The 25,970-nt window shown below is 38.6% G+C and overlaps 1 protein-coding gene across 8 annotated transcripts in view; it reads right to left on the bottom strand.

Moving 5' to 3' along the window:
- TLK2 (tousled like kinase 2) overlaps positions 1 to 25,970 on the bottom strand; it is a 106,062-nt gene that overhangs the window by 78,262 nt on the left and 1,830 nt on the right. For 3 of the 8 annotated variants that reach the window (XM_059048768.2, XM_067020835.1, XM_067020838.1), the window contains exon 2: positions 25,367 to 25,452. In XM_059048768.2, coding sequence (XP_058904751.1) covers positions 25,367 to 25,447 — 81 coding nt within the window. In that variant the 5' untranslated portion in view covers positions 25,448 to 25,452. Of the gene's footprint in view, positions 1 to 20,681; positions 20,703 to 21,166; positions 21,264 to 25,366; positions 25,453 to 25,970 lie in introns of those variants that run through there. The other 5 variants (XM_059048769.2, XM_067020836.1, XM_067020839.1 and 2 more) reach the window with 3 other exon arrangements.

Below are 25,970 nucleotides of genomic sequence, written 5' to 3'. Positions count from 1 at the left end.
CCCTCAAAGGTTAAACTAATGACTAAAAAAAAAATAGACAGATCCTTAGTTTTATATTATGTTCATCCTTTAATGGACTATCTCTTAACCAAAAGACCCAGCAATTCCACTCCTAGGAATATACCCAAGAGAAATGAAAACATATGTGCACACAAAAACATGTACATGAATGTTCATGGCACATTATTCATAATAGCCAAAAAATGGAAACAACCCAAACATCCATCAACTGAAAGAATGAATAAACAAAATGAGGTCTATCCATACAACGGAATATTATTTGGCAATAAAAAGAAATGGGGCTTCCCTGGTGGCGCAGTGGTTGAGAATCCGCCTGCCAATGCAGGGGATACGGGTTCGTGCCCCGGTCCGGGAAGATCCCACATGCCGCGGAGCGGCTAGGCCCGTGAGCCATGGCCACTGAGCCTGTGCGTCCGGAGCCTGTGCTCCGCAACGGGAGAGGCCACAACAGTGAGAGGCCCGCGTACCACAAAAAAAAAAAAAAAAAAAAGAAATGAAGTTCTGATATAGGAACAAACCTTATAAACATGATGCTAAGTGAAAGAAGTCAATCACAAAGGACCACATATTGTATGATTCCATTTATATTAAATGTTCAGAGCAGGCAGAATCTATTGAGACAAAAAGTAGACTAATGGTTGCATAGAGCTGAGAGAGAGAGGGATTTTGAGGGTGAAAGCTAAGGGGTAAGGTTTTTTGGTTTGGGTTTTTGAGGTGAGGAAAATGTTCCAAAATTGACTGTGGTAATGGTTTCACATTTCTATAAATACACTTGGAGCCACTGAATTGTATACCTTAATTGAGTAAACTGTATGTTGTGTGAATTATATCTCAATAAAACTTAAAAATCAGTGCACTCGGACTTCCCTGGTGGCACAGTGGTTAAGAATCTGCCTGCCAATGCAGGGGACACGGGTTTGAGCCCTGGTCCGGGAAGATTCCACATGCTGCGAAGCAACTAAGCCCATGTGCCACAACTACTGACGCTGCGCTCTAGAGCCCGCGAGCCACAATTACTGAAGCCCGCACACCTAGAGCCCGTGCTCCACAAGAGAAGTCACCGCAATGAGAAGCCCGCGCACCGCAACGTAGAGTAGCCCTCACTCGCCCCAACTAAAGAAAGCCTGCAAGGCAACAAAGACCCAACACAGCCAAATATAAAATAAATTAAATAAATAAATTTTTTTAAAAAAATCAGTGCACTCTTGCTCAATACAGGAAGGACTTACAACCATGGGACTGTACTACTACTGTGGTGGATACAGAAGAGCATCAAACATTAATACTGACCTCCAGAGCTTCCTGATCATCTATGGAAAGGATCAGGCTACCTACCATTTTCTCCTTCTAATTTTCTAATCCCTTATCTAATATTTCTTTAAGTAAGTGACAAAACACCATTCTACAAACGTGTTTACAGGATGATTATTTAAACAGTGATCCAAACTAGGTCTACATTTAACAATTTCTTTATTGTAGATCTCAAAATCATCTGCTGTGTGAAAAGTAAGTTCAGAACAATAATGATAAGTTCAGAACAATAACAATAATGTTTGTAAAAGTCACGGAGAAATCAGTACTGTATGTTTTCTACAGGTAAATATATATGCAAGTGGATAAGTACAGTATTTTAAAAATCTAGGTGGATATATACCAAAGTTTTCTGAACAATTACAGTTCTCATTATTATAAAAGTATGCATGCATTCCTTATACAACTGAAAATTAATCATTTAAAAAAACTAATCCTAAGGGAAAGGAGTATGACTTCAATACACATAAAAGCAACAGTCATATGGACTTTATAGCTTATTATAAAGCTTACAATTTAGCCTTTAACCTTACTCCTTATGCTGAAAAACAAAAAAACCCTCTCCTTTATTGATTAAAAACTACAAATTTAATATTTACAGATAGAAAAGGGAACTACAAATTTAATATTTACAGATAGAAAAGGGAAGCTATGTACAAAATCATGGGGCACATTCACAGTAAAGATAACACAGAAGAAATGGTCATAAGAACAAAAATTAAAAGATCAGTATAATCTTTCATAAGAAAGATAATCATAATCAGAATTAAAATATCCAAGGGATACATAACCCTAAAGAAAGTTTGATGACCAGTAAGTTTTGATGACCAGTAAGTAAGGTTCCTGGTTTTTACTGTTTTGAAGAGATCATTAATTAATCTGTAAGAAACAAACCCACTGACTGTCCTCTCCTACAGGAAACAGTATAACAAAACTTCTACTGCAGGGCTTCCCTGGTGGCGCAGTGGTTAAGAATCCACCTGCCAATGCAGGGGACACGGGTTCGAGCCCTGGTCCAGGAAGATCCCACATGCAGCAAAGCAACTAAGCCCGTGGACCACAACTACTGAGTCCACGTGCCACAACTACTGAAGCCCGTGCACCTAGAGCCCATGCTCTGCAACAAGAGAAGCCATCACAATGAGAAGCCCGTGCACCACAACGAAGAGTAGCCCCCACTCACCGCAACTAGATTAAGTCCAAGCACAGCAATGAAGGCCCAACACGGCCCAAATAAATAAATAAATAAAAGTTTTTCTCTAAAAAAAAAAAAGGAAGATTCAAACTTAGCACTATAAAAATTAATCTCACTTACTCGCATTTCCTGAATGGGCAAGAATGGGATGGCCCAGGGGTGTGACCAATAGAAAAATGAGAAGAGCTGGTACTGACAGCTTAAAGTCAGGTCGGTGTGGGACTGAGTCACTGAACCACTGAATGAAACTAGGCAAATCACTTAAGCTCTATGAGCTCTGGTCTTCTCATCTGTGATAAAAAGGGAAAAACCACCCACCTTAGGGATATTGCAAGGATTAAATTATACTATATATTGGGAAGGTGGGTAAAATACTGCCTGAAATAAAATTGGTGCTCAATGGGAGTATGGGAAGATATGCATGGACCATCCTTAACATGCAACTTAAACAACCAAGCCAACCAGTTTTAACCACTCTATAAACTAACTGTCAGGCATATGTTACCATAAAATAGTTTGCCCGCATAGAGGCCAGATTATTCAACAAGTCACAATATTTAAAATCTAACTAAAAGGTAATGGCTTTGAACCACTGATCTAAATAAAAAATGCTAAACCAAGGCTGGGAACGCAGCACCCTCAATCTATTTCTCCCTGCAATCTCCACTAGATTATAAACTCCATGAGTGAAGGGATAATCTTCTACTCACTACTATACAGTATGCCCCTAGCACAGTATCTATTACATAACAGGTGTTTAACGAAGGTGTGCTCATAAACAAATTATGTTCTTTAATCCTTTGTACCTCAATGTCCTCATTAATGAAATGGGAATACAAAGCAACTTCTATTACGAGGAACTCTAAGAAATATTCCCACTCTTCTGTTCTTGGGGAATGTTTTTATATTTATACTATTTGATGCTATTGTAAATTGTATTGCTTTTCAAATTTCAATTGCCAATTGTACATTGCAAGTTTACATAAATACAATTGATGTATTTCAGAAATTGAACTTGAAGCCTAGCTAAACTTAAATTCTAGTAGCTTTTTTTCTTACATCAATTACTCAGAACTTTCTACATGCATAATCATGTCATCTATTGGGTTGGCCAAAAAGTTCATTCGATTTTTTCCCTAAGATGGCTGTAGTGGCACTTAGTTGTCTTTAACTTCATTCAAAACAATTTTGTTAGACTGTATTGTGACTGCTGTCATATTAGTGTGCATTTTAAAAAAACATCAAAATTGGTGAATTTTTGTGTAGCCATTTTAATATTGAAAATGGAAGAAAAAAAGCAACATTTTCAGCATATTATGCTTTATTATTTCAAGAAAGGTAAAAATGCAACTGAAACGCAAAAAAAAGATTTGTGCAGTGTATAGAGAAGGTGCTGTGACTGATCAAACGTGTCAAAAGTGGTTTGCGAAGTTTCATGCTGGAGATTTCTCGCTGGATGATGCTCCACGGTTGGGTAGACCAGTTGAAGCTGACAGCAATCAAATCGGGACATTAACTGAGAACAATCAGCATTATATCACGCGGGAGATAGCCGACATACTCAAAATATCCAAATCAAGCACTGAAAATCATTTGTACCAGCTTGGTCATGTTACTCACTTTGATGTCTGGATTCCACATAAGCTAAGCGAAAAAAACTCTTGACTATATTTCTGAATGCAATTTTCTACTTAAACGTAACGAAAACGTTCCATTTTTAAAACAAATTGTGACAGGCAATGATAACTGGATACTGTACGATAATGTGGAACAGAAGATATCGTGGGGCAGGCGAAATGAACCACCACCAACCACACGAAAGAACAGTCTTCATCCAAAGAAGGTGATGTTTATATGGTGGGATTGGGAGTCCTCTATTATGAGCTCCTTGTGGAAAACCAAACGATTAATTCCAACAAGTACTGCTCTCAATTAGACCAACTGAAAACAGCACTCGACGAAAAGTGTCTGGAATTAGTCAACAGAAAACGCATAATCTTCCATTAGGATAATGTAAGACCACATGTTTCTTTGATAACCAGGCAAAAACTGTTACAGCTTGGCTGGATGGTTCTGATTCATCTGCGGTATTCACCAGACATTGCACCTTTGGATTTCCATTTATTTCAGTCTTTACAAAATTCTCTTAATGGAAAAAATTTCAATTCCCTGGAAGACTGTAAAATGCACATGGAACAGTTCTTTGCTCAAAAAGAGCAAGTTTTGGGAAGATGGAATTATGAAGTTGCCTGAAAAATGGCAGAAAGTAGTAGAACAAAACAGTGAATACGTTGTTCAACAAAGTTCTTGGTGAAAATGAAAAATGTGTCTTTTATTTTTACTTAAATACCAAAGGAACTTTCTGGCCAAAGCAATATAAGACATCTAAAAAATAAACATAGTTTTACTTTTCCTTTCCAATCTATAAGCTTATTCCTTTTACTTGCCTTAATGCATCTGGCCAGGACCTTCAGAACATGCTGAATTGAAGCTGTGAGAACAAATATCCTTGACACGTTCTGGACATTAGGTTGAAAGCACTCAATCTTTCACCATTCAAGTATGAGGTTCACTGCAGGCTTTTAATAGACACCTTTTATCAGATTGAGGAAGTTCCCTTCTATTCCTAACCAGCTGAGAGTTTTTATCACAAATTAGTGCTGAACTCTGTTCAAGTGCTTTTTATGCATCTATTACAAGATCATTTAGCTTTTCACCTTTATTTTATCAATATGGTAGATTACATTGACTTTTAATGTTCAATCTACCTTGCAACTGGGATTAAACCCAATTGGTCATGATGTGTTATCATACATATAGGATACATATAGAGAGCTAGATTCAATTTACTAATATTTTATTAATGATTTTTGCATATATATTCATGAGGGATACTGAGCTATGGTTTTCTTTTTTCATAATGTCTTTACCTGGTTTGGTATCAAGGTAATGCTGGTCTCATAAGTGTTTTCTGAAATTTGTGAAAAATTTGTTATTATTTCTTCCTTAAATGTTTGATAGAATTCACCAATAAAGCCATGTGGGCCTGGACTTTTCTTTGTGGAAAGGCTTTTAATTACAAATCCAATTTCTTTAATTAATATAGGGTTATTCAGAGTTGTTTTCTATTTCATTTATTTCAACTCTTTATTTCTCTCCTACTTAGTTTGCTCTTTTTCTAACTTCTTAAGGCGGAAGCTTGGGTCATTGATTTTAGATGTTTCTTTTGAAACTGTTTCCTTCTAAAGCAGTGCTTTAGCTGCATACCACAAATTTTGATAGACTGTGTTTCATTTTCACTCAGGTCAAAAGATTTTCTAATTTCCCTATGAATTCTTCTTTGATCTAAAGTTTACTTAGAAGTATGTTATTTGACTTGCAAATATTTGGAGATTTTCCAGGTATCTTTTTCTTTTTGATTTCATATTTAATTTCGTTGTAGTCGGAACACTCTCTATATAATTTTAATCCTTTTAAATTTGTTGAAACAAGTTTTATAGCCCAGGATATAGTCTAGTTTGGTAAATGTTCCATGTGCGCCTGAAAAGCATGTGGGTATAGTGTTCTATAAATGTCAATTAGGTACCGTTCACTGACAGTATTGTCCACATCTTTTATATCCTTGCTGATTTTTTTGCCTGCTTGTTCTATCGATTATTGAGAGAGAATACTGCAATTTCCAACTAAAGTTGTGGATTCATCTACTGCTCCTTTCAACTGTCAGTTTTTGCTTTGCTGTTATTGGATGCATAACATTTACAACTGCTGAGTCTTCTCAATGGATTGATCCTTTTTTCATTATGAAATGCCCTTCATTACCCCTTGTAATAATTTCCCTGTTCTGAAGTCTCCTTTGTCTAATACAACTATAGGCACGCCAATCTTTATATACTTAGTGTTTATAGGGTATCTTTTTCCACCCTTTTAAATACAAAGATACAGGTTAAAAATAAGGTGGGTTTCTTGTAGATAGCACATAGTTGGATCACATAACAAAGATCTAACCTGACACTCTTAATTGGAGTGCTAGACCATTTACAAATTTATTTAATTATCTGTTTAAACCTACTATGTTACTTTTTATCCCTATCTTTTGTTTCTTTTCCTCCTCCCATCCTTCTTTAAAACTGAGATACATATTTTTTCAAGTATTCCATTTTATCTCCACTAAGAGATCATTAGCTATTATCTCTGTTTTGTTATTTTCTTAGTGGTATGCATATTTAACTTATCATAGCCAACCTCCAAATAATCTATGGGAAAAGAATCTAAAAAAAGAGTAAATATATGTATATGTATAACCGATTCACTTTGCTGTACTCCTGAAACTAACACAACATTGAAAATCAACTACACTCCAATAAAAAGAAAAAAATTCATTGTAATCAATGGTTTGTTAGTAAAAGCAGATTCCCATTATAGCAAATGTCACTATAAAAAGTTCTATAAGGATAGCCCATAACAAAAATTTTGTTCTAAATTTCTATTCAGAAATAAATAAAACTTTGGAGAACTAGATAAAATAAGTTATCTACAACAAATTCTGTGCAACAAACAGCTCCTCAGGTTCTATTACAGAATATGGAACAATTTTTTAAAAAATTGTCCTAATTGAGTGCTATTAACAGGCAAGACCTTTTAACTTCTGCTCCACTATCTAGTATGGCATATAGATTCACCTCACTTTTCCCCACATGAAATATTCTAAATCATCCCTAGAAAAATCCCCTTTCAAAACAAGCCACCAAATAATAATAACAGCATCAAAAAAGAGAGGGCTTTATATAACACCACCAAAATAAATTAAATCGTTTAACTTTCTAATTCATTTTAGATAGCTGCTGTTTTTTTCTCCAGGACTTAACAGAATTGTGACTTTCAATAATATGCGTACTGTAATTACAGATTAATTCCATTATTCCAAAATATGAAAGCCCTATGGAATCTGTTATGGTGAGAGTTTATTTGTAATAGTACTTATATTAGAACTTAATATGGGTCCTCATCAAAACCTCAGAATATGAGGCTTCCCTGGTGGTGCAGTGGTTGAGAGTCCGCCTGCCGATGCAGGGGACACGGGTTCGTGCCCCAGTCCGGGAAGATCCCACATGCTGCGGAGCAGCTGGGCCCGTGAGCCATGGCCGCTGAGCCTGTGCGTCCGGAGCCTGTGCTCCGCAACGGGAGAGGTCACAACAGTGAGAGGCCCACGTACCACAAAAAAAAAAAAACAACACCTCAGAATATGTACTGTTGACACACAGAACTCAAAAGGGCCTTGGAGGTTATCTGGTATAGAGATTTGTTCCTTAGACCCCTAATAAGTGCTAAAGGTAACAGTGGGGATCCTGAACTATTTTTCACCTACACAGCCTATTTAAAATGATATACTGACTTTAGCTAAAATTTCATCAGCTCAGTAAAGATGAAAGGATTAATTCTATGTAGTAAAACTCACCTCATACTGGTCTAAAGCTCTAATTAATAAAACTGGGAAAATAAGGTATTGCTTAATAAAGTCAGTTTAATAGAAAACAGGCCTTTTAAAACATGGCCTCCCAGGGAGTGAAGGGAAGAATAATAAAAGATTGGGAATTAGATTTAGTCCATTCTCCTACACAATAACTTTCCACACAACATCTCTAATAATTACTTACATGCTTCTGCTCAAATACTTCTGTAAAAGAGAAATACGATTCAAAGCAATGTGTTCTAATTTGAAACAACTAACTGCCAGATAGTGGTTTTTAACCCTATTTTTTTAAAAAAGATTTAATTTTATTTTTTTTAATTTTATTTTTTAATTTTAGGCTGTGTTGGGTCTTTGTTGCTGCACGCGGGCTTTCTCTAGCTGCAGCGAGTGGGGGCTACTCCTCGTTGCAGAGCACGGGCTCTAGGTGCACAGGCTTAGGTAGTGGTGGCACGCAGGCTTCAGTAGTTGTGGTGCATGGACTTAGTTGCTCTGTGGCATGTGGGATCTACCCAGACCAGGGCTCGAACCTGTGTCCCTTGCACCGGCAGGCGGATTCTTAACCACTGTGCCACCAGGGAAGTCCTTTAACCCTATTTTCAATCACTGAACTTTTTAAGAATGTAGTGAAAACTGTGGACCTGTCCCCCCGGAAAAAGACATGGCCATAAATACACACATACAAATTTTTACCTATCATTTTACAAGGTTCAGGAACACTAGCATCTGTCCACAGACTCCCTTAACTAACTCTCTTAACATACTCAACTATGGGGAAACTAATGTTCTAATTCATTGATGGAGGAATACAGTTATATTCCTCTTCTCTATGGAGAGGAATATGGCTATAACTACCAAAATTACAAACGCTCATATCCTCTGATCCAACAATCTCACTTCTAGGGATTTATCCAGTAAACATGTGTGAAATGACACTGTGTATTACAAAGCTATTCACTATAGCACTGCTTATGTCAATAAAATAGTGTTGTCCATCTAAGTGTCCATCCACAGGAAATTGGTTAAATTATGGTTCAGCTGCACAATGGAATATTAAACAGCCTTGGGGAAAAAAAGCCAAGGAAGCTCTATGTGTACTAATATAAAACAATTTCTAAAATATTTTAAACACGAAAAGGAAAATACACAATAATGTATATAACATACTTGTCTTTGTATTTTTAAAAAATGGAGGGGTGAATATACATATGTATTTGCACACGCACACACATAATACAATGTATACATATCATGTGTGATATATATGATATACACACACACACATAAATAAAATACAAGAAACTGCTAATAGCTGTCTCCAGGGAAGGAAACCAGATGGACATAGGAAAAGTGTAGCAGGGACTTCCCTGGCAGTCAAGTGGTCAAGACTCCATGCTCTCAATGCAGGGGGCACAAGGTTCGATCCCTGGTAGGTGAACTAAGATCCCATATGTCACATGGTGTGGCCAAAAAAAAAAAGGAGGGGCTTCCTTGGTGGTGCAGTGGTTGGGAATCCGCCTGCCAATGCAGGGGACGCCGGTTCATGCCCCCGGTCCGGGAGGATCCCACATGCCGCGGAGCAGCTGGGCCTGTGAGCCGTGGCCGCTGGGCCTGCGTGGCCGGAGCCTGTGTTCCGCAACGGGAGAGGCCACAGCGGTGAGAGACCCACGTACCACAAAAAAAAAAAAAGGAAAGGCATAGCAGAGATGTCTCATTGTGTATCTTTGAGATCTTCTGCATTTGGTACTATGTAAATATATCACCTAATCAAAATTAATTCTTAAACAAAACAAAACAAAACTCTGCCTTAGACCCTAAGCAGTTTTGCTAAGCTTTAAAACTAAGCTATTCTAGGGGACTTCCGTGGTGGTCCAGTAGCTAAGACTCCACGCTCCCAATGCAGGGGGCCCAGGTTCGATCCCTGGTCAGGGAACTAGATCCCACATGCCACAACTAAGAGTTCTCATGCTGCAACTGAAGACCCCACACACAGCAACAAAGACCCCATGTGCTGCAACTAAGACCAGGTGCAGGCAAATAAATAAATATTTTTAAAAAGTAAAACCAAGCTAATCTACACTATCATTCTGTGACTTATTCATAATATTTTATCAGAATTTTTCTTAGGTTGTTTAGCTATAGTGATCTTACTGTGAAACAAAAAGTCTCATCCTTCCACAATCTGACCTCCAAGCAAATTAATTACTATGCTCTCTCCTTTTAGGCTCATAATACCTTCACATCTCCATATTGTTTTTAATGGAGGGAAGTGAATATACATATGTACTTGTGTCCCCTTCTTTCAGGTTCGTAATACCTTCACATCTCCATATCCACCATCAGCTGTGTGCCATAGATATATGGGTCCATGCCTGCCTGATTATAAGTGCCTCAAGAGTATGTAGTGCATATGATTTTTTTTTAATCCTCTGTAACACCTATACATAGTACGGACTCAATAAGAGTTAGCTGAACTCAACTGCTGAAAAATTTGGGCACTAAAATTTCAATATAGCTATTATGTTTCTTCTCCTTCATCTCATCCAGATTACCACACAGGAGGTCAAACAGGCTGATGGAATATTTTGTGCGTTGATTCTAGCTAGTCAATTGTTAATATAATGGAGATTGCACAAGTTAGTTTTGGTTTGATGCTAGTAGCTTCTGCCAAATTTGAACATTAAATCTGCCTGCTGAAGTTAGTTAATATAACAGAATATATCCTGAACTAGAGGCACCATCTCCTGAGATTAGCTGGCCCTTCAGATTACATTTTAATTCCACAATTAATCCTTAGTATTCCTCTGAAGACAGACAAAACAGAAATTAAATCAACATGAACCCTGGCAGCAGACTATGTGATAAAAGTCACATACTTACTCTTTATAAAAGCAAAGTTATCAGTCACACGGGTCACATCTATTACAACAGATACCATCACCTTGTTATCTTTATGTAGGCAACATTAACAGTCCTCACAGGACTTAATATCTGAGGTAATACTGGTTAAAATAAAATTCTAATACAGCAAATTTGGATAGCCACTTACTGTTACCATTTTAAAACTAAACTACAGTTTGGTTAAAATAAAAGGCGTTGAAATAGACATTTCTCCGAAGACATACAGATGGCCAATAGGCACATGAAAAGATGCTCAACAACGCTATGTAACTAACCAAGTTACTTAGTTTGTCAACATCCTGGGCCAATAATACCGTTTGCACAAATTACTGCCATTTGAGTAGTATTACTAGTTGTGCAGATGCTAACAAAATTTTCAAGACTTCTAGGGCTTTTGCTAAATGTGGACTAAAAGAAAAACAATTACCATTTTCTGACTTCGCTTTGCCAATGATACAGGATGAGAGGAGGTCAAGCTTCAAAAAAAGAGTGAGTTTAATAAAATCCAGGGCTTCCCTGGTGGCGCAGTGGTTGAGAGTCCGCCTGCCGATGCAGGGGACGTGGGTTCGTGCCCCAGTCCGGGAAGATCCCACATGCCGCGGAGCAGCTGGGCCCGTGAGCCATGGCCGCTGAGCCTGCGCGTCCGGAGCCTGTGCTCCGCAACGGGAGAGGCCACAACAGTGAGAGGCCCGCATAACGCAAAAAATAAATAAATAAATAAATAAATAAAAATAAATAAAATCCAATCATTCCACTTCTGCATATACACCCAAAATAACTGAAAGCAGGGACTTGAACAGATATCTGTACAGTCATGTTCATAGCAGCATTACTCACAGTAGCCAAAACACAGAAGCAACCCAAGTGACCACTGACAGATACATGGATAAATAAAATGTGGTACATATAATATTATTCAGCCTTGAAAAGAAATGAAATTCCGACACATGCTACAACATGGATGAACCTTGAGAATATTATGCTAAGTAAAATAAGCCAGTCACAAAAAGACAAACACCATATGAGTCCACTTATATGACATTTCTAGAGTAGTCAAATTCATGGAAACAAAGTAGAATGGTGGTTGCCAGGGACTAAGGGGAGGCATAAATGTGGATTTACTGTTTAATGAGTACAGTTACATTTTTACAAGATGAAAACGTTCTTGAGAGGGATGGTGGTGATGGTTATACAACAAAGTGAATGCACTGTACACTCAAAAATGCTTAGAATGGTAAATTTTATGTCATGTATATTTACTACAATTTTTAAAAGAGTGAAGTTCAGCAAAGGAAACCATAAATAAAACTTAAAGACAACCTATGGACTGGGAGAAAATATTTGCAAACAATGCAACTGAAAAAGACTTAATTGCCAAAATATACAAACAGTTCATACAACTCAATAACAAAAAAACAAACAACCCAATCAAAAAATGGGCAGAAGACCTAAACAGACATTCCTCCAAAGACATTCAGATGGCAAACAGGCATATGAAAAGATGTTCAACAACGCTAACTATTAGAGAAATGCAAATCCAAACTACAATGAGGTACCACTCACACCAGTCAGAGTGGCCATCATTAAGAAGTCTACAAATAACAAATGCTGGAGAGAATGTGGAAAAAAGAGAACCCTCCTACACTGTTGGTGGGAATGTAAATTGGTGCAGCCACTATGGAGAACAGTATGGAGGGTCCTCAAAAAACTAAAGAGTTGCCATATGATCCTGCAATCCCACTCCTGGGCATATATCTGGAAAAGACAAAGATTCTAATTCAAAACAATACGTGCATCTGAATGTTCATAGCAGCACTATGTACAACAGCCAAGACATAGAAGCAACCTAAGTGTCCATCAACAGATGAATGGATAAAGAAGTTGTACGTGTATATACAATGGAATATCACGCAGCCATAAAAGAAGAATGAAATGTCAGTTGCAGAAACATGGATAGACCTGGAGATTATCACACTAAGTGAGGTAAGCCAGACAGACAAGGACAAATACCATATAATATCACTTATATATGGAATCTAAAATACGGCACAAATACACTTACCTACAAAAAAGAAACAGACTCACAGACATAGAGAACAGACTTGTGGTTGCCAAGGGGGTGGGGAGGCAGGGGATGGTTGGACTGGGAGTCTGGGATTAATAGATGCAAACTTATATATAGAATGGATAAAGAAGGTCTTATTGTATAGCACAGGCAATTATATTCAATATCCTGTAATAAACCACGATGGAAAAGAATATGAAAAAGAATATACATAGACAGATAAATAGATAACTGAATCACTTTGCTGTACAAGAGAGACCAACACAACATCGTAAATCAACTATACTTCAGTTGAAAAAAAAAAAAAAAAGAGTGAAGTCTGATGACCAACCTCTTTCTTTATCTCCCTCGCCTAGTTAGAATTAGGAAACAGATATCACCCTTTTTTAAAGAATACTTTTAGAAAAACACTCCACCTCTATTTTCCTTGCCACTGTCTCAGAGTATACTTAACGGGCAGAACAAAGTGCTTTTCTTGTTCCTTTGGTATTTGCAATCCAAATTCCCAGAAGTCTGTAGACACATAATGAAAGGGTTAATGAAGAAAGAATTTTGGCAAGATTTTTTTCTAGCCTTTGATCCTGAGGGTTTTTTTTTTTTTTGCAGTACGCGGGCTTCTCACTGCCGCGACCTCTCCCATTGCGGAGCACAGGCTCCGGACACATAAGCCCATCGGCCATGGCTCACGGGCCCAGCCGCTCCGCAGCATGTGGGATCCTCCCGGACCGGGGCACGAACCCGCATCCCCTGCATCGGCAGGTGGACTCCCAACCACTGCACCACCAAGGAAGCCCGAGGGTTTGGGATTTTAACGCCACTACTCATTCTTTGAAAGTATTAATGTCTAAATGGAATTTTTTAGTTTTGTTTTCCCCTTTCTCAAATATGGCTCCCTCTTTTGGTGCAAATCATCAAAAATAATTTTCTTAAACTGGAAGTACACAGAATTGCACTGACTTCCAAGTCATACAGTTAATTAACTTCTTAGAAGGTACTAGAACCAAAGCTAGATTATTCCGATTCCAGTACACTTTGCAGTATATGCAGGTAAAAGGGGGGAGAGGGAGGTTAAGTTAAAAGAGTAAGATGTGGGCTTCCCTGGTGGCGCAGTGGTTGAGAGTCCGCCTGCCGATGCAGGGGACGTGGGTTCGTGCCCCGGTCCGGGAAGATCCCACATGCCACGGAGCGGCTGGGCCCGTGAGCCATGGCCGCTGAGCCTGTGCGTCCGGAGCCTGTGCTCCGCAACGGGAGAAGCCACAACAGTGAGGCCCGCATACCACAAAAAAAAAAAAAAAAAAAAAAAGAGTAAGATGTGACTATAACGATATTCCATTCTTAGCTCTGTACTCCAAAGTGCACAGGAAATTTACCAATTAGGTTTCTAAAATTATCAAAAACTAAACTAGGGACCTTCCCTGGCAGTCCAGAGGTTAAGACTCCCTGCTTCCACTGCAGAGGGGAAGGGTTTGATCCCTGGTTGGGGAACTAAGATCCCGCACGCCACACGTTGCAGCCAAAAGGTAAAAGAATAAACAAAAAAACAACCAAAATTCTCTTACTGTGAGCATTTGACTGTGAACATTCCTCAGTTCAAAGTACATCTGTGAGGGGAATGATACTGCTTGTATCTGATGGCTAATACAGTATAACTATGTTCTATTGTTAAACAGTAAAGATAAGGTTCTATAAAACTAGTGTATGGAAAGTGGGAAGAAAGCAAAGAGCCTGACTTAGTCATGAGAACCTTGGAAAACAGGCAAAACTAATCAACCAAATGAGAAGAAGAGCTTTAACTAGTACTCCAGATCCTTCAGACTGCTCTAACCTGCAAAGGAGTGTTCCTTGGGTAGAAAGCAAGAGCAGTCCAAATTATGAAACAAGATTCCCCATGAAAGACTCTAAGGGCAAAAAAAGCTGACCAGGGGGCAAGCAGGTGCTAGGACAAATGACCCTACAATAAAACTTTGTGGTGCCATACTAAGTCAAAGCCTAGCCTCAAATGAACCAAAAAGAACAGAGAGATGGGAAGGGCAACGCTTCTGCAGAGCAAAGTCTAAACAAGGTATATTTGGGACTAGAAAAAGCCAAGTCTCTTTCTGGATTAGGGAAAAAGGGAAACTGGACTGTAAAAGGTCAAAAAGAACAGCCTAAGAAGTGTTTAAACATGGCTAACATACTAGGAAGCGGATTCTAAACTAATCCATCCCATTACACACAGTAGTAGTTAGGACCAAGTGAAACCTACCATCAAGAGGGACCTAGCAAAAAACAAAAACAAAAACGAAAACATCACAACAGATCTTGTTTAAAACTATTTATTAGAAACATTTTTAGGATGTAACTTTATAAACATTAGCACTGTAAAAAAAAAAGAGGTACCCAGCAATTTCAGACCCAGACAAGGTAAAGAGGAAGAACAAGACTAACGAAGCCAAACCATCTCTAGACTCAAGTTTGATATAAGAAATCACTGATAGGACTTCCCTGATGGCACAGTGGTTAAGAATCCGCCTGCCAATGCAGGGGACACAGGTTCGATCCCTGGTCTGGGAAGATCCCCCATGCTGCGGAGCAACTAAGCCCGTGCACCACAACTACTGAGCCTGCGCGCTAGAGCCTGCGAGCCACAACTACTGAGCCCGTGTGCCACAACTACTGAAACCCACATGCCTAGAGCCTGTGCTCTGCAACGAGAAGCCACCGCAATGAGAAGCCTATACACCACAACGAAGAGTAGCCCCTGCTCGCGGCAACTAGAAAGCCCACAGCAACAAAGACCCAGCGCAGCCAAAAATAAATAAATTTAAAGATAAATAAATAAAGTAAAAAATAAAGCCTTAAAAGCATTCAGAAAACGTTAAAAAAAATCATTGATAATACAGCCTTACTTGCTTTCCTTCTCCTTGCCTTAAAAAAAAATTTAAGAAATACTTCAATTTAATCTTTAACTAAAAGTAAACAGAAAATAAGTAACATAAATGACTAACAGCCAGGCGTAATGACAATACTGATCACATATAGGAAGGAAGGAAGCAGATGAAAAGTGAAAATCCCAAGGAGGAAAACTAGATATGGATATGGATCCTCTAACCACTGTGGCACAAGAGTTCATGTACACTTTGTTAAGTGTCAACCAATTTTATATTACTGACTGCGAAAAAGAGAAACAAGGTATTACTGCACCAAAATCCATAAGATAAGAATTCAGAAAGGTAAGATCAGCACTCAAAAAATAGTATTTATATTTGAGGGCATTTGCCAGTTTAATTCTAAAGAAAAAGCTTTGAAACTGAGCTAGCTGTACTTTAGGAGGCCTGAGTGTGTGCAGAAAGAAAGTCAAAGCCCAGGACCTGCCCAAAGAGGGGATTCTGGGAAATCTACCCTATACTTTAAACAAAGAGCACACGGCTACCCTTTCAGGGTAACAGCCACCTAGGAATACACCAGCCCTCAGGAAAACTCAATGGATAGAATTATGGAGATTAGACAAATTTAAAGAGAAAATAAAGAAGTGGAGGTATCACAAGAAATACAAAAGTGCAAGGAAATTTCAGAACAACCTACTCAATATTCAGCCCTGGGAAATAAAGACCAGCAATCCCGAAGACAGAGTACGAGGCAGAGAAAATACAGTAAGAAGGTCTAACATATGTTTAAATGGAGTGCAAGAAAGAGAAGACAGAGTGGAAGGCAGAGGCAATATATGAAGAGACAATGGCTGAGAATATTCTAGGACTGATGAAAACCAGCAACCCACAGATTTAAGAAATCCAATAAATTCCAAGCAGAATAAATCAAAATAATCCAACCATTCATAAAAATCTGCATACAGATGTTTATAGCAGCTTTATTCATAACTGCTAAAACTTGGAAGCAACCAAGACATTCTTTTTTTTTTTGCCTCTCACTGTTGTGGCCTCTGCCGTTGTGGAGCACAGGCTCCAGACGCGCAGGCTCAGCAGCCACGGCTCACAGGCCTAGGCACTCCGCAGCATGTGGGATCCTCCCGGACCAGGGCACGAACTCACGTCCCCTGCATCGGCAGGTGGACTCTCAACCACTGCGCCACCAGGGAAGCCCCCAAGACATTCTTTACTAGGTGAATGGACAGATAAATAAACTGTGGTACATCCAGACAATGAAATACTATTCAGTGCTTTAAAAAAAATTTTTTTTTTTTTTTTTTTTGTGGTTCACGGGCCTCTCACTGTTGTGGCCTCTCCCGTTGCGGAGCACAGGCTCCGGAAGCGCAGGCTCAGCGGCCCAGCCGCTCCGCGGCACACGGGATCCTCCCGGACCGGGGCACGAACCCACGTCCCCTGCATCGGCAGGTGGACTCTCAACCACTGCGCCACCAGGGAAGCCCCCAAAATTTTTTTTTAAAATAACAACCCATGGAAAGACACAGAGAAAACTTAAATGAGTATTACTAAGTAAAAGAAGCCAATCTGAAAAGGCTACATACGGTATGATTCCAACTACATGACATGCCAGAAAAGACAAAACTATGGAGACAGTAAAAAGATCAGTAGTTGCCTAGGGTTAGGGGAGGGAGGGATGAACAGCTGGAGCACAGAGGATTTTAGGGCAGTAAAACTACTCTGTATGATAGTATAACAAATATATATCTTTATACATTTGACCAAACCCATAGAACGTACAACACCAAGAGTGAACCCTAATGTACACTATGGACTTCAGGTGATAATATGTCAATATAGGTTCATCAGTTGTAACAAATGTGCAGGGCCAGGAGGTATCTGGGAAATCTCTGTACCTTCCACTCAATTTTGCTGTGAGCCTAAAACTGCTCTAAAAACTAAAATCTATTTCTTTTAAGTGTATTCTCAGGTTCCCCAAAAATATTCAGATGTAAATAAAGCTCAGGAAAATAATAAAGAAAAAAAGTAATCCAATTTAGACATATCTCTCATCCCTACATTATAGTGCAGAAGATCAAAGACAAAGAGAAAATCTCGAAAATGGGCAAAGAAAAGATAGGTTACCTTCAACAGAATGGCAATGAGACTAAAAATAAAAAGAGTATAATGGAAGTCAGTGGACAATAGTAAACAATGTACTGAAAGAAAACAACAACCAACTTAGAATTTTAAACCTAGCAAAAATACCACCATTCAAGAATAAAACCAAAACCAGACATTTTAAAGCAGACAAAATGGGGAGACAATCACTGGTAGACCCACACTAGAGAAATTCCAAAGGATATATTTCAGGCAAAAGAAAAAATATTCCAGATAGAAGGGCAGAGATGTGAAAAGGAATGAATGACAAAGAAAGTGGTAAACACATAGGTGAACATGTAGGTTAGGCAAACTGAATGTAACTATAAAACAGATGCAATAATAATCCGTGGACTCGGGCTTCCCTGGTGGCGCAGTAGTTGAGAATCCGCCTGCCGATGCAAGGGACAAGGGTTCGTGCCCCGGTCCGGGAAGATCCCACATGCCGCAGAGCAGCTGGGCCTATGAGCCATGGCCACTGAGCCTGTGTGTCCGGAGCCTGTGCTCCGCAACGGGAGAGGCCAGCAACAGTGAGAGGCCCGCGTACCACACACAAAAATAATAATAATAATATGTGGACTCTTAAAAATATATATACAAATGGTGAATACATGACTTTTTTTCATTTATTAAAAGCCATAGAACTGTACAACACGAAGAGTAAATCCGAATGTTAAACTATGGACTTCCATTAATAATAATGTATCAATACTGGTTTATCAATTGTAACAAGTCTACCACACTTAACGCAACATGTTAATAGGGGAAACTGGAGGGATGGGATGGTAGTATATGACAACTCTCTGTACTAACTGCTCAATTTTCTATAAATATAAAACTGCTCTAAAAGCCTACTAGTTAAATATATATACATATACAATTAAATAAAGAACAAAAGCATGTGAGGTGGGAGAGGAATAATGGAGTTAAATGTTCAAGGCTCTTATATTGACAAAAAGGAGGGCAAAGGTATTGATTTAACATTCATCTTTGATAAATTAAGGATACATATTGTAATTTCTGTGGTAACCAATAAAAGAGTGTATAACTTTCAAACTAGAAGGTGGAAAAATGGAATATTAAAAATAAATAATAATATAACTGACAAAAACTTGAAGGTGGGGGGAAAACAGTATGAGAATGTTTGTCTTTCATAGCAGATAATTACTCAATAAATTACAAAAAAATTTCAAAAGAAGGTAAAAGAAGCATAAGAAAGATTTTAAAAGAAACATAAGGAAGATTTAAGCCCAAATATATGTCATTGCTTTAAATGCAATCTGAGACAAGAGTTTGGAGCTAGATTAAAAGAAGAAACATGCCTATATGGGTGACAATTAACTCTATTTTCATCTTCTCAATACTCTCTCCCAATTCAACAAAGATTTATTCAGTGTATACAATGTGCTGAGCACTTGAACAGTCAGAAATAAAGGTATCACCCATGTTCTCAAGGAGACTAATGGGGAAAACCAACATGTTATAATAAAAGTAGGTTATCAGGTGCTAATAAGATAATGCAACTAGAGGGCTTCCCTGGTGGCGCAGTGGTTGAGAGTTCCACTGCCGATGCAGGGGACATGGGTTTGTGCCCCTGTCCGGGAGGATCCCACATGCCGCGGAGCAGCTGGGCCTGTGAGGCATGGCCGCTGAGCCTGCGCATCTGGAGCCTGTGCTCCGCAACGGGAGACGCCACAACAGTGAGAGGCCCGTGTCCCGCAAAAAAAAAAAAAAAAAAAAAAAAAAGATAATGCAACTAGATGGTGCAGCTATCTGGAAAAGCTATACAGAAGGGATATCCGGATTATGCTTTGAGAAGTAAACTGAAAGTTCGTTTGACAAATAAAAAGGAATGGTACAGGAGACAGCATAACCCTGTTTACTAACATTACAGGTTAGAAGATCAGTCATGGTCTGAGGTAGCAGCACCCGGCAGTGGGGGAGTAGACAACGATCCATGAAGTTAAAAAGTTTGGAGAGGGAGTTTTAACTCTATCCAGTAGACAATGTAGAGCCTTTAAAGCAAGGGAGTAAAACAATAATATTGGTATTTTTAGAAATATAACTGGTGGCAGTTTAAAAAAGATGAATGGGATAGGAGAAACTAGCATTACAGTTATGAATGAGGAAAGTCTGGATTAAGGCAGTAGCAGTGGGGCAGACAAATACTAGAGAAAGAAGAGAAATGAGTTGATACTTGACTACATGTGAAATGAGGGTAGAATTAAATAAATACTAAAGTACTGATGGTCCCCGACTTATGTTTGTTCCACTTAATGATTTTTCAACCTTATGATGGTGCAAAAATGATATACATTCAGTTAAAACCATACTCCAAATTTTGAATTGTGATCTTTTCCCGGGCTACTAATATGTGACACAACTCTCTCATGACGCTGGGTAGCGGCATCAGCACAGCTCCCAGTGAGCCATGCAATCACGAGGGTAAAAGAACCAAGACACTTAAACCATTCTGCACCTAGACAATCATTCTGCTTTTCACTTTCAGTATGGTATTCAATTAATGACATGAGATATTCAATACTTTATTATAAAATACACTTTGTGTTAGATGATTTTGCCCAATAGTAGGTTAATGTAAGTGTTCTGAGCACGTTTAAGGTAGGCTAGGCTAAGTTACCATGTTCTGTAGGTTAGGTATGTTAAATGCATTTTCAACTTCTGATATTTTCAACTTACAATGAGTTTACCAAGACATAACCCCACTGTAAGACAAGGAAGATCTGTAATGAAAAGGAGAAGGTAACATAAAAGCAAACATAATAAATTTATCAACAGTTCCTTAAAACTAACCAGTATAAACGTACACTATTTTTCAACATTTATGCTTATTGACCATCTAACTATGTACTAAATATAAACACCTAAACACATTGTTTAAAATTACTGGCACTGGTATGTGAAATAGCTAACACTAGATATTTATAACTGACACCTTCTAATTGATGCAATTCACTAAATGACAGGAGAAAGGCATTGGCTGGTTAAAGGTCTTTTCAGAAATCAAATATGATCATTTAAAATGTTCACATATCAGACTCACAAATTTATAAAAGATAGGAAAAGAGATCATTTTTCTTTAAGAAGACATCAATAATCTACTATGTGGTACTACCTAAAATTACATGATCTTGCTTCAGTCTCCAAAAAGTGAAGGTTCTTACTGTGCCAAAAGAGATAGTCCCACTTTTCATGGCTTCTCATTTTGCTCTTCTTGTCAATACCATCAACACACTGCATAATCCATTTCATTCAATACAACTGAAACCAATGACATTAATCAAAAAAGTAAGTGATAGTGGGGAATCCTAAAAAAATAACACCTTAAACGTTTTCTTTGAACTTAAAACATATAAATGCTTATTCTGTTGCCAAGCTTTTGATACAGGCCCTTTGAGTTATAGATCCACTGACTATAGTTTCACACTGTCTTACACAAACCACACCCATAATGCATCATCTACAATTTCCAATTTCAATTTCTTTAAAAGTGAAGCAAGAACTTTAAAGATACTTGCCAAGGATCTAAATGAAGAATTCTTGCAGATTAAAAAAAACTTTTTTAATAAGTTTTTATAGTTATCTCCTTATTGACTCATTTTACATTCAGTCTTTCCAAGGCAGTTAACTTAGTTTTCACCGAATCGACAATCCTTTCATTTTACAATCATATGTCAATGGTTAACACAATTTTGTATTGAACTATATAATTATAATACAAGTGCAAGTTGTCATAAAGTGACCCTTGGTAAGTCTATAAATCAACTGGTGGGAGCAATGCAGTGGGCATCAGTTAGTATGTCTTATAAAAAGAGAAGGAATGTTTATTAAGACTAGCATCCCTGTTATGAAAGATCTAAATTCACTTATTACTTTTATTGTACTCAGGACAGTATGTGGCACACAGAAAGTACTGTAAGAGTATTTGTTACTATCTTAGCATTAAAATTCAACTAGGTACAGTTAACAGTGCATGCAAGGGTGGAAATCCACCTACTTTACAGTCTCCAGAATCACAGAGACAAGACTACCTGTATTTAAGTTGTCAAAAGGGCAGAGAGTAGGGAATATAAACTGCATTAAGTCCTCATTGAAAACATAAGAATATAAGGTACAGTCAGTTTCACATTACTGGAAGTGGATTATCTAGCGCTTAAAGGAAGAGAACTTAAAGAAGGACAGCTCACATGTCAAGTCAACAAGAAATGAAGAAGTAAGTTCATAACCCAATTAATCTATCACCTCAAAAATGCTAAGAGTATGGCTACAGGTCCTCCTAAAAAGTGGCAGCTAGACTACAGGAGGAAAGTCAACTACAGCTTAGTGCACGTCAGGTTACCTTCCTCAATTATCAACTCACTGACGACAGAAAGCATCAATCTCTTAAACAAAACCACATGGTGCATCCCAAAGCACATAACAAATGCCTTTGTTTTACCAATTATTATAAGTTAAATATTATACATAAAATTATATAAAATTAATGCATGTAAATGCAATATACAAGAAAATTTTTAATTTGCCAATAACCTAAATATAAGTAAAGAGCAACTTAAATACTATAAGTAATAAATGCGGTGGCTTGGCCATTTTCTTTTAGCCTAAGTTTTGTGATGTATATCCAATTTGCAGGTACAAAACACTCAAGGCAACATGACAGAATATCTACAATAACCAGGAATTTCAAAGACTGCAGCTACTTAAAACACCCTGTCCACTAGGAAAGAATCCATAGTGGCACTGACCTTCTTCCTTCTATGGACATCAAAAAGTACTGAAAATGTTATGAATAGTTAGCAGAAACTCAAGAGACAGCCCATGAGGCTGCACCAGTCCCACTAGATGGCACTATCACAGGAAAGTCACTCTGCTCTCCCATTTGGAGCAAGGGCTGAAAGCGCTCATGATCTCTGCAAAAATGAAAGCTGTCATCAACACAGTGACATCCTCATTGAGAAATTATGACCCATAATGAGGAATTCCAAGCTAGAAGGAGGAATTTATCCAAAAGCACCTTTTCTCCCAGTACTGTGGCCACCTCCCCACTCCTATTTCAAATCAGTGGTCTGAGAGATACAATGTCTTGCAGGCAAAAGAAGTCCTGCAAAATGGAGATTTTCTTTTTCCTCTTCCTAACTCCACAAAACACAGGATAATTTACTTGCCTTTCCCAAGTTTCTTTGCTATGGGTAAAAATACTCTCCTGCTAGTCCATGAATAACAAATTTATTGTAATCAATATACTTACCATGATTGGAAACTTCAAAATAACATACAATTAATGGCATAAAAGCGTTTAGATAAAAAGGAATTTCTTTCTATGTATCAAAGGGAGAACTTCCTATTAAACAGATAAAGTTTTCTGACATCTTAGTTACATGATTTTAGGTTGGGCCTGGGCAGCAGAATTCACAATGTTACGCATTCCCATAACTTAGGCTCTACCAAATTGAAAGTATGCTTGGATACAGCTACCATGAACCTAAAAACAGAAGGAAAGGAAAGCATCCTAACAAGGAAGCCAAAGAGTTTAAATCGCATACAATTTGAATACAAACTCACTTTTACTCAGTAGGTGACCATCTGAACAGACAGATTTGGATAAGAGCCTTTTGCTGAATTCCCCAGTTAAAAGACACAACGAAGGTCATTATTAGGTAATCAATTGAATCAGAGATCAATTTAATACTCAAATATACTGCTCACTTACAGTTGAAGCTACTTCACCTAGATCAGAGAATTTACATTTACACATGTAACTTTAATATACAGCAACAGTCAGGAATATAGCTGCTCCAAAGTGCCACAAAAGTCAGTTACTTTATTAAAGAGGCCAAGAAACCAAGAATTACAAAATGTGTAACAAATCCTGTGTTCCCGTAGCACCTCACCACAGCTCTAATACAGCTCTCATCATAGCATCGGCTCTCTGTCTAGAGCACTTGCCCTCTCCACACTGCAGGGGGGCTTGGAAGCACTGTACTGAGGCGTCATCCCTAACACCCTGCACAATGCCTAGTATGCAGCAGGTACTCAGTAGCTGTTGAATGAACAAAAACTATCAGGCTATTCCAGCTCACCAAAATCTATGAGACTCCTCAAAGCAGCCAGTTTTTCCAACTAAACCCTGACAAACACCTTCTCCTTTAAGAAGCTACCGGGGCTTCCCCAGTGGTGCAGTGGTTAAGAACCCGCTTGCTAATGCAGGGGACATGGGTTCGAGCCCTGGTTCGGGAAGATCCCACATGCTGCAGAGCAACTAAGCCCATGCACCACAACTACTGAGTCTGCGCTCTAGAGCCCACGAGCCACAACTACTGAGCCCAAGTGCCACAACTACTGCAGCCCGCACGCCTAGAGCCCATGCTCTGCAACAAGAGAAGCCACCGCAATGAGAAGCCCTCGCACCGCAAAGAAGAGTAACCCTTGCTCGTGGCAACTAGAGAAAGCCCGTGTGCAGCAACAAAGACCCAACACAGCCTAAATAAATAAATAAATAAAAATTAAGAAGCTACTGACCAAAGCATGAGACTAAGATCTAAGTCACCATGAGAAATAAGATTTCTTGAAAAGCACAGGAAGGAATGTATCACATGAAGTCAAAGATCAAAAATTCTTGAGTCTCAAGCCCAAGGAAGCAACATCTTGGATTGGTGAAGATTTTAAATAAAACATCATAAATATATTTTATATATTATATTAAAATCATAAATATGTTTTAATTTTGTACTAAACCCATCCTGTGAGAGTAGAGGGGGTGAGGGAGCAGGTATATAAGAATGCATAGGAAGCCATAACACTGCTTAACTTAACACCCACCCATTAATGAGGCCTGATCTTATTTTATGCTCCTGGAACAAAATAAAGAATGAACAAGAAGGAAAAATAGAAGGAGAGAAAAAGCAGTCTTGGGGTACAACCAGGAGGAATCTGCTGAACTGCAGATGTGGAGAACTGACAGACTCAGCAGAGGCAGATTTTTCAAAACTCTACATATAACTATCCAGAAAGTCCAGCGTAATGAAGCTATGCCAATACCTTTTCATTAACAGTTTTTTCCAAGTGACTGAGCTTTGACAAAATGTGGCATAGAATCTACATACACATCCTGTTAATATCCTTGCAACACACCCATGGGAAACGTCTCCCATATGGGAGGGTAAAAAGAAGTATATCCTCCCATAGAGAGTACCTTCAAGCATCCTGTTAAATGACTGGAACAACTGGTAGGATTTAAAAGCTCACTGGAACGTAAGCCAGATCATCTCCCCTTCAGTGTATCTGTATGATCCACCCAAATTGCTCTTTGTTTTTAAATGTGTTTACATTAGACTATAAGCAGTGTTTGTTATCATTTTACTCACCTTACTAACACCAACTCCAGTAAACCTGGCCTCTAATAATTCTTGCCGTCGGGGGTCCAGGCTATGCAATTCTTCCATCATTTCTACTGAAAAAGAAAAAGTACCTGTGAGACCATAAAAGCTAAAACATGAGGAACCAATTTTTTGATATAACAAAACTCAAGAGTAATTATTTCACCGAATGGTCACATAAAGGTAAACCTCAAATAAATATGGCATACACTTAATAAACTACAGTGTGCTGCATCAAACAGTAATACATTTAAAATTACAAAGTGACTCAAAAGTCCTCTTCTGAGCAGTGGTTAAGAATCTGCCTGCCAATGCAGGGGACACGGGTTCGAGCCCTGGTCCGCGAAGATCCCACATGCCACAGAGCAACTAAGCCCGTGAGCCACAACTACTGAGCCTGCACTCTAGAGCCCGCGAGCCACAACTACTGAGGCTGTGTGCCACAACTACTGAAGCCCGTGCGCCCAGAGCCCGTGCTCCGCAACGAGAAGCCACCGCAATGAGTAACCCCCCCGCCCCCCACTCACAACTAGAGAAAGCCCACACGCAGCAACTAAGACCCAATGCAGCGAAAAAAAAATACAGCATGAAT

This window comes from Kogia breviceps, chromosome 19, assembly GCF_026419965.1.
Source record: "Kogia breviceps isolate mKogBre1 chromosome 19, mKogBre1 haplotype 1, whole genome shotgun sequence".
In the NCBI taxonomy this organism is placed as follows: Eukaryota; Metazoa; Chordata; class Mammalia; order Artiodactyla; family Physeteridae; genus Kogia; species Kogia breviceps.
This window is presented reverse-complemented; position numbering and strand designations above follow the sequence as displayed.